General features: G+C 40.9%; 1 protein-coding gene across 1 annotated transcript in view; it reads left to right on the forward strand.

Moving 5' to 3' along the window:
- Positions 1–266: 266 nt before the first annotated feature.
- LOC115223303 overlaps positions 267–10,569 on the forward strand; it is a 12,905-nt gene continuing 2,602 nt past the window's right edge. Inside the window, exons 1-2 of the mRNA XM_029793813.2 lie at positions 267–875; positions 9,943–10,155. Coding sequence (XP_029649673.1) covers positions 341–875; positions 9,943–10,155 — 748 coding nt within the window. The 5' untranslated portion in view covers positions 267–340. The remainder of the gene's footprint in view (positions 876–9,942; positions 10,156–10,569) is intronic.

The raw sequence follows: 10,569 nt of genomic DNA on the forward strand, positions 1-10,569 counted from the left end.
AAAGAACTTCCCTCGTCATACAATCGCTTTCTATTAGTCTCTTTCGCTCTCATTACTTCAAAAGTTCCCGCAAGCCCATATGTAAAAAAAAAAAAAAAATTTTTACGGAAATCGACGGAAAGGTCTACTAGAGACGAAAGATTGCCACGGGGTGGTCATGGCTGGGACGCTGTTGCCCATAAGGTCTTCTGAATGAGGATTGAACTGAGATTGAACGGGACCGTGTTAGTAAGATTATAACGAAGGAAGTAAATCTTATCAAGGGAGATCATTCAGACGGCATATTATCATTTAATTGGTGACTGGAGTCACACGGTGCTTGATTAGGTTTGCGAGCATCATGTTTGACAGATATCTCCATTCATTCCACACTTTTCCATCTCATTCCGTTCTTTCATCTTCTAATTATTATTGTTCTGTATCTTTATCATCGAGGAGCAAATCGAAACCTCGTCTGAATTTCTCGGTGCTTCTATCAACGGTTTTCTTCCTAGTATCTTCGTTGTCATCGTTTGCAGTGAGAGGAGCAGATGCGAGTGATGATGTTGAAGAATTATGCCAGCAATTAGGCCCTTGTAAATGCAGAATGGCCAACGAAACAGGTGAGATAAATCTGAAGAATGTTGCCTTCTTCAACGGTAAACCACGTTTCGTTATTGCTCTCAACCAGACCTTCTCCGTGGCCTACAACCCTTGCGTTGGATTTACGTTGGCACCGGGTCCTGATGTTTCCGATAAGTGCAAAGATGCAGCTGTGTGTGTCTTCAAAGTGTCCGACAAGAACTCTTCCTACAGAAACAGGGGTCAGTCGAAGTCAGCCAAGTTCCAATTTGACCAAGAATCCAGCAAATTCTTCATAAGTTATACGTCTCCAGGTAAATACAAACCAACGTATATACATATTGCACACATAAACAGATATACATATTTCACGTCCAAACTCACATAAATGTGAATGTGTAAAGCTAGGATGATACATATATATTTGTGTATGTGTATATATATATATATATATATATACACATATATATATGTGGAGTAGATGAAATTAAGGCGACTGAAGAAGGGGAATTTTCCTTGTTTTGTATGTCCTGTACTCTATTTTTTCGTTGTTTTAAAAAGATGCCCATTTCCTTGGTTTTGTGTTTATGTTTTCGTTTCTCATTGTGTTCGACGTTTTTTGGTGTCCTGTACCCATATATGCATGTATATATACATGTAGAGGTAGGTACGTACATATACGTATGTATATATGCATATATTTTATTTATTTATATATATATATATATATATATATATATATATATATATATACATACATACACGAAGGTGTGTATGTATGCCTGTGTGTATAGAATAATTTTTGCATATACACGAATACACACCTACTTGTAGAAACAAACACGATTCCCTTCCCCCGTGTGTGTATATATATATATTTAGGTAAATCAAAAACAAACGACGTAGAATTCAAACACAAGAAAGTCAAAAGGACGTCCACAATGTTGTATTATTAGTCTGACATTCGAAGAAAATAAGTAACAAAGGGAAAGTTAAGCACAGAAGGCCCTACAAACAAAACTGTGCAAGCTTGAAAAGAGAGACGTAAATAAAATGATAATATAAATGTTTTTTCGGAGAGGGAATTGAAGTAATGAGAGCGAAAGAGACTAAGAGAAAGCGATTGTATGACGAGGGAAGTTCTTTTGAAGTTACCGTGCATGGGAGCATTGATGTACATGTGTGTGTGTGTGTGTATGTTTGATGGGGTGTGGGAGACAGACAGTATGTTGTGTAAGTGAAGTGCTTCTGTTAGTGTGTGTGAAGAGACAGAGTAATGTGTGAAAGAGAGAGATAACTGAAATTTTTTACTCGGTGTATGTGTATATGTATGTATATTACTTCAAAAGTTCCCGCAAGCCCATATGTAAAAAAAAAAAAATTTTTACGGAAATCGACGGAAAGGTCTACTAGAGACGAAAGATCGCCGCAAGATAATATTTCTCCTGTGGCGAGACATATTTCACGAATTAATAGAAGCGAATGACATTTGTTGACAACAATTACGTGATGGCAAAACAAGGAAACACAAACACACACACACGCATATGTGTGGGTTTGTGTTACAAAAACCTTTATATTTCGGATGCAAAGGACTATCTTCAGAAGGAAGCAGTCCAAGAAATGTTTGTTTACATTGGTTTGTTGTTTTATTTTAAACTGCTCGACGTTTGAGTTCAACGCTCTTTCATATATATATATATATATATATATATATATATATATATATTATATATATATAAACACACACACATATACATACATACATACATACATACATATATATATTCATATATATATACATATATATATATATATATACATTTGTTGGACCGTTAGCCCCTACACGCAATTTTTTCTCTCCTTGTTTCTTTTCTGTTTATCTTTCTGTCGAAGAGCGTAGGCTCGAAATGTAAAAGACTTGTTTTATTTCTATTCCTGAGCGCCATACTAATACATTATTTGTTTGTACTCCACCTGCCTTCGTCTTTTGTTTATTTTCGTAAACCTTCTCGCTATATATATACATATATCATCATCATCATCATCGTTTAACGTCCGTTTTCCGCGCTAGCACGGGTTGGACGGTTTCGACCGGGGTCTGGGGAGCCAGGGGCTGCCCCAGGCTCCAGTCTGGTCTGGCAGTGTTTCTACAGCTGGATGCCCTTCCTAACGCCAACCACTCCGCGAGTGTAGTGGGTGCTTTTTACGTGCCACCTGCACAGGTGCCAGAGGGGTCTGGCATCGGCCACGGTCGGTTGGTGCTTTTTATGTGCCACCTGCACAGAAGCCAGTCGGGGCAGTGCTGATGTATACATATATATACACACACTCACACACATATATATATATACATACACACACACACATATGTATACATACATATATGTACATACATGTATTATAAAGTCTTTCTTAACGATCCATTTTATGACAATCACACAAGCTAATTTTAAAAACCCATTAAATTTACATTTATACAGAGACATTTCCAGGGGTGGGCGCTTGTGGCAGTTCTTCCAGATCGCTCGTCCTCTTCCATGCCACTTGAAACATTGCATTTAACTCCATCACCTCATCACTGTAAGCTTGCCAAAGCAGTCTCGATGTCTCTATTAGCAGACTTCCCAAAGTTCAACACAAAATTTCACATCGGGTCTTTGTTCCCATCCATGACAAAATCGCAGACTACAACATACATGTGATCAGAAAAGCACAAATTTCACAACTTGCAAAGTAAACACAGCAATGTCACTTAGCGCACTGCCAGCTCTCACTGGGCTTGCAACCATGTGCTGCCATCTGTTGGCACGCCATAGAACTAGTCCAGGAACTTTTTGATACCACCTCGTTTCCACAACAGAAGCAGAGGTAATTTATCCCCATTTAGATGTAGAAATTCTATTACAGGGGTTCTCAACCATTTCTTATCTATGGACCCCTTTGATTACTATTTTATTCTGGTGGACCCCTATAACCATTTGATGTTTAAAAACTATTTTTCTAAAACCCTTTTCAAAATCCCTATTTTGTTTTCCTCACATTAATTTTTGTAGATTGAACCATGCAAAATGTTAGAGAAAGAAACCCAACTATTTCTAGTAATACATAACCAATACATACATCTAAAGCAGGGGCTGTCAACTATTTTCATCTATACTCTCTTTTACTCTTTTACTTGTTTCAGTCATTTGACTGCGGCCATGCTGGAGCATCGCCTTTAATCGAGCAACTCGACCCCAGGACTTATTCTTTTGTAAGCCCAGTACTTATTCTATCGGTCTCTTTTGCCGAACCGCTAAGTAACGGGGACATAAACACACCAGCATCGGTTGTCAAGCAATGCTAGGGGGACAAACACAGACACACAAACACACACACACATATATATACATATATACGATGGGCTTCTTTCAGTTTCCGTCTACCAAATCCACTCACAAGGCATTGGTCGGCCTGAGGCTATAGTAGAAGACACTTGACCAAGGTGCCACGCAGTGGGTCTGAACCCGGAACCATGTGATTGGTAGACAAGCTACTTACCACACAGCCACTCAGACCCTTTTGATTACTATTTCATTCTGGTGGATCCCTAAAGCCATTTGATGTTTAAAAACTATTTTTCTAGAAACTCCTTTCAGAATCCCTATTTTGTTTCTTACACATTAACTTTTGTAGGTTGAACTACGTAAAATGATAAAGAAAGATACCCAGCCATTTCTTGCAATACATACATTTAAAGCAAAACTTTTTCAGGAGCCCTTAAATTACTATTGTGGATCCTCAGTTTACTATTTCGCTCTATGGATCCCCAAAAATCCTATACGGATCTTTAGGGGCCGTATGGACCCTGATCAAGAACCATTGTATTAGAACAAGCAATACTGTTGTAGTTACCATGAGAGAAACTCTCAGACCGGCTTTTTGGGGCAAAATGCACTCGTCATAAGCAAGAGTACATTTTGGCCCCTAAAGCTAATCTGAGAGTTTCACTCACGGTAACTATCACAGTATTGTTCAGCAAAGAAACAAATAGAAGAAACATTAGGCTTTAAGAAGAAATAGTCCTGGGGTCAATCCATTCGACTAGAATTCTTCAGTGTGGTGCCCCAGCATGGCCACATGTATCTTAAGTACCTTACTCTTACATATAGGAGTGGCTGTGTGGTAAGTAGCTTGCTTCCCAACCACATGGTTCCGGGTTCAGTCCCACTGCGTGACACCTTTGGCAAGTGTCTTCTGCTATAGCCCCGGGCCAACCAATGCCTTGTGAGTGGATTTGGTAGACGGAAACTGAAAGAAGCCTGTCGTATATATGTATATATATATATATGTGTGTGTGTTTGTGTGTCTGTGTTTGTCCCCCTAGCATTGCTTTACAACCGATGCTGGTGTGTTTACGTCCCCGTCACTTAGCGGTTCGGCAAAAGAGACCGATAGAATAAGTACTAGGCTTACAAAGAATAAGTCCTGGGGTCGATTTGCTCGACTAAAAGGCGGTGCTCCAGCATGGCCACAGTCAAATGACTGAAACGAGTAAAAGAGTATATGTAGTATGATGCACATATAAGCAGGTAGTCTCTTACGCACTCATACATGTATTTTTCTTACACACACACACACACAGAGTTGTGTCTGTTTTTGGTGTTTTTGCTTTTAAATAAGGTCACCTCCATATTGTATTGATATTACCTTACGTGACTGAACGTATTTCTTAAAGACGTGTGTGTATGTGTGGTATGTGTGTATTTATCCAGTCTGTACGTGTGAACATGTTTGACAGATTAAATATGTATTTGAAAGTTGTTGTTCATTTTTACTTCTGTTTCGTCCTTGTTTACATGCATGTGTGTGTGTGTGTGTGTGTGTGTATTTAGCTTAAAGGTAGAGCACTCAGCTGTTGTGTTTGTGTACATACAGTATACACACACACACTTGCATATATGCATTGAAACACACACACACACACATTTTTAAAATTTCAGATCAGAGATTATATTTTCCCAGCTGTTTTGTTAATCTATAAGTCGCAGCTGGCCAATTTTATCATTATTATTATTATGACTTTATTATTATCATCATTATTGTTGTTGTTCTCATTAAGGTGGCAAGCTGGCAGAAGCATTGGTACGCTGGGCAAAATGCTTAGTGGCATTTTCGTCCACCTTTATATTCTGAATTCAAATTCTGCCAAGATCAATTTGTCTTTCATTCTTTTTGAGATCAATGTAATCAGCTTACTCCTCACCTAAAATTGCTGGCCTTGTGCCAAAATTTTAAACCATTATTATTATTATTATTATTATTAAGGGAGTGAACTGGCAGAATCATTAGCACACCGGGCGAAATGCTTAGCAGTATTTCGTTTGCTACTACATTCTGAGTTCAATTTCGCTAGGGTTTGACTTTGCCTTTCATCCCTTTGGGGACGATAAATTAAGTACCAGTGAAACACTTGGGTCGATGTACTTGACTAATCTCCTCCCCAAAATTTGTGCCTATAGCAGAAAGGATTATTATTATTATTATTATTATTATTATTATTATTATTGAGGCGGTGAGAAGGCAGCAAGCTAGCAGAATCGTTAGTGCACCTGTTAAAATGCTTAGTGGAAATTTCGTCTGCTACTACGTTCTGAGTCCAAATTCCACCAGGGTTGATTAACCCCTTACCCGGCAGAAACGAATATATGCGTTTTGACCGAAATCGTTTTTTTCTATCTCTGGCGAGTTAACTCGTCAAAATATAAACTCACCAAAATCGACAGCAAACGGAAAATAAGATAACCAAATAAAATAACATGTTTTTTTTGTAAAAGTAATATGATTTATGAAAAAAACGGGTTAACTCGTTTATGCCCAAAGCGGATATTTAAAATCAATATTATTGAATTAAAATTCATAATAAATAAGGTTTGAAATATACCTCGAAATCACCATTCAAAACATAGTAAAATAAAACAATTAAAAAATATGTCTGAAAAAATACATTTATTTTCAAAATAATTGTTGGGTAAGGGGTTAAGTAAGTACCAGTTATGCACTGGGGTCAATGTAATCGACTTAATCCCCTCCCCCAAGCTGCCCTTATGGCAAGAATTTGAAATCATTTTCAAGGTGTTAAGCTGGCAGAATTGTTAGTATGCTGTGCGAAATTTTTAGCGGTGTTTTATGTTTTTACATTCTGAGTTCAAATTCTGCCAAGGTCAACTTTGCCTTTCAGCTTTTTTGGGGGTTGGTAAAATAAATACCAGTGATACACTAGGGTTGATGTACTTGACTAGACTCCCCCTTTCCCTAAAATTTTACATGTTGCGCCTGTCATAGAAAGAATTAATCAAAGAGATAAATACCATAAATTTGAAAATTACTATTTGTATCCCCGCCTGTCACGCGGGAGACCGGGGTTCGATTCCCCGCCAGAGAGGCATCATAATTTTATGGCGTTAGGAAGGGCATCCAGCTGTAGAAACACTGCCAGATCTGACTGGAGCCTGGTGCAGCCTTCAGGCTTGCCAGACCCCAGTTGAACCATCCAACCCATGCTAGCATGGAAAGCGGACATTAAACGATGATGATGATGATGATGAAATCCCACAATGTGAAATATTCAGCAACAGTACTTTGGAGTCCTGGTTTAGGATAATTGTTGCTGTAATTTAGCCCCAGGAGACATGGTCTTCAGCTGGCTATACGACACAATCTATTTCCTTATAAATCAATCTATAGACCAGTGACTAGTTGTCACTTTGAAAACTACATATTTCGAACGGGAATTTGGCAGTGCCACCTCTAGCCGAACAATTATTCTGTGCTGATGAAGGGAAATAACCCGGAAATCGCGATACACAGATATTGTTTTGAGCTGAGTTGGGGTGCTAGATTCCCTTGTTCGAAAATATAAGGACACAGATCATGTCGTATAGCCAGCTGGAGACGATTTCTCCTGGGGCTAAATTACAGCAACATTCGTCCTAAACCAGGACTGCTATGATATGTTGGCAAAAACCTTTACTCCAAGATAAATACCAGTTGAGTACTGGAATCGATATAATCAACTTTTCCCCCTCCCCCAAATTTCAGGCCTTGTGCCTATAGTAGAAAGGATTACTCTTTTACTTGTTTCAGTCATTTGACTGCGGCCATGCTGGAGCACCGCCTTTAGTCGAGCAACTCGACCCCGGGACTTATTCTTTTTGTAAGCCCAGTACTTATTCTATCGGTCTCTTTTTGCCGAACCGCTAAGTGACGGGGACGTAAACACACCAGCATCGGTTGTCAAGCAATGCTAGGGGAACAAACACAGACACACAAACACACACACACACATACATATATATATATACATATATACGACAGGCTTCTTTCAGTTTCCGTCTACCAAATCCACTCACAAGGCATTGGTCGGCCCGGGGCTATAGCAGAAGACATTTGCCCAAGATGCCACGCAGTGGGACTGAACCCGGAGCCATGTGGTTGGTTAGCAAGCTACTTACCACACAGCCACTCCAACATATTTACCTCTACTGGTGAAAAAGTCCACCAACCATCTTGTTTTACAGTGTTACTTGCCATTATAAGGTAGTAAGTCATGAAAATAAATTGCTTAGCCGCACCTTTTCTGGGTTTTTTTTAAATGTGGGTTCAATATCTACCAGGGTCAACTTTACTCTTCATCCTTTCATTCAGCCTCTTTCTTCCGCTCATTTCATTGTGCTAAATTGTTGAGGACATTGTTTCCGCTCTCCATTTTTTTCTTCCTTATCCTTTCCTGTCAAGAGTGTAAGCTCAAAATGTCAAAAACTTTGCCTATCTTCCTGAGCATCAGACTAATATACCCTGCTTGTTGTGCCCTCTCCTGTTCTTCTCTTTTGTTTCCTGTACATTTGAACCATGTATATCAAACCTGTCCTCCCACCTTGGGATCTTTCTTTCTCCTATGTTTCCGACGAAGAGCTCCGCTCGAAACGTCATACCCTCCTTCTTCCCTTCTTTCCTGAGCGCCCAATAATACTTTTTGTTCCACATCTCGCGTTGTTGTCTTTTTGTTTTCTTGTTTGGATTAACATTATATATATATATATAATGTTATATCATCATCATTGTCTAACGTCTGCTTTCCATGCTAGCATGGGTTGGACGATTTGGCTGAAGACTGGCCACCCAGGAGGCTGCACCAGGCTCCAATCTGGTCTGGCAAGGTCTCTACAGCTGGATGCCCTTCCTAACACCAACCACTCCGAGAGTGTAATGGGTACTTTTTACATGCCACCAGCATGAGAGCCAGTCAGGAGGCATTGGCATCGACCACTTTCAGATGGTGCTTTTCATGTGCCACCAGCATGGCAGCCATTCAGGCAGCACTGGCATCAACCACTTTCAGATGTTGCTTTTTACGTGTCCCTGACACCAGACAGAGGAAACAGGCATCAAACACATTCAGATGGTGCTTTTCATGTGTCACCAGCACGGGGGCTAGCTGGGGCACTGGCATCGACCACGTTTGCGATATTTATCATCATCATCATCATCATCATCGTTTAATGTCTGTTCTCCATGCTAGCATGGGTTGGACGGTTCGACCGGGGATCTGGGAAGCCAGAAGGCTGCACCAGGCTCCAGTCTTATCTGGCAGTATTTCTACAGCTGGATGCCCTTCCTAACGCCAACCACTCTGTGAGTGTAGTGGGTGCTTTTTACGTGCCACCTGCACAGGTGCCAGGCAAGGCTGGCAACGGCCACGGTCGGATTGGTGTATTTTATGTGCCACCGGCATGGAAGCCAGACAAGGCGGTGCTGGCATCGGCCACGAGTCGGATAGTGCTTTTTACATACCACCAGACCAGGGATCCTGGCTGGTTCAAACCCATGGCCTCAGTCCACTTATGCATACCTTTCCTTCTTGGGACACAAAACTCTACTTGTGAAGACCTGTTGAGGCAAATCAAAATCAAAATCAAAAATCAAAATCGATCAACATCAATGGAAATTGTAGCTGTGATACCAGTGCCGGTGGCACATAAGAGAACCATCCGAACGTGGCCGTTGCCAGTGCCGCCCCACTGGCTTCCGTGCCGGTGGCATGTAAAAAGCACCATCCGCTCATGGCCGTTTGCCAGCCTCGTCTGGCACCTGTGCCGGTGGCACATAAAAAGCACCCACTACACTCATGGAGTGGTTGGCGTTAGGAAGGGCATCCAGCCGTAGAAACATTGCCAGATCGGACTGGACCTGGTGCAGCCTTCTGGCTTCCCAGACCCCAGTTGCACCGTCCAACCCATGCCAGCATGGAAAGTGGACGCTAAACTACGACGATGATGATGATGATGATGATGATATTTATTTATTTATTCATTCTTTTTAATATTTGTTTCCTTTCAGATCAACTGTTCAAAACTCATGTGTACCTCCAGTGCAGCCCCGTCGACCAACTGAGTGTGATCAAGTCCCGAGAAGCTAACCAATCCCTCTCACTGTTACTGCAGTCTGTCTGTGCATGCCCAGGGGGCTGCACCACACCTCACAATTCCTTCAGTCCTGGATCCTACATAGTCATCGTGTTCTTCTCAATTTTATTCATATACCTTTCTTTAGGTAAGCAGCCTCTCATTGCTGATATTAGTAGGGACTACTATACATACATAAATACATACACACACACACACACACATAAATATATCTGTATATACATACATATATCTATCTGGCTTCCGTGCCAGTGGCACGTAAAAAGCACCATCTGATTCGTGGCCGTTGCCAGCCTCGCCTGGCACCTGTGCAGGTGGCACGTAAAAAGCACCCACTACACTCATGGAGTGGTTGGCATTAGGAAGGGCATCCAGCCGTAGAAACATTGCCAGATCAGACTGGACCTGGTGCCGCCTTCTGGCTTCCCAGACCCCAGTTGCACCGTCCAACCCATGCCAGCATGGAAAGCGGACGCTAAACGATGATGATGATGATTATATATATATACACACATATATATAGTATCTTTCTATCTATGTA

Source organism: Octopus sinensis, linkage group LG22, assembly GCF_006345805.1.
Source record: "Octopus sinensis linkage group LG22, ASM634580v1, whole genome shotgun sequence".
In the NCBI taxonomy this organism is placed as follows: domain Eukaryota; kingdom Metazoa; phylum Mollusca; class Cephalopoda; order Octopoda; family Octopodidae; genus Octopus; species Octopus sinensis.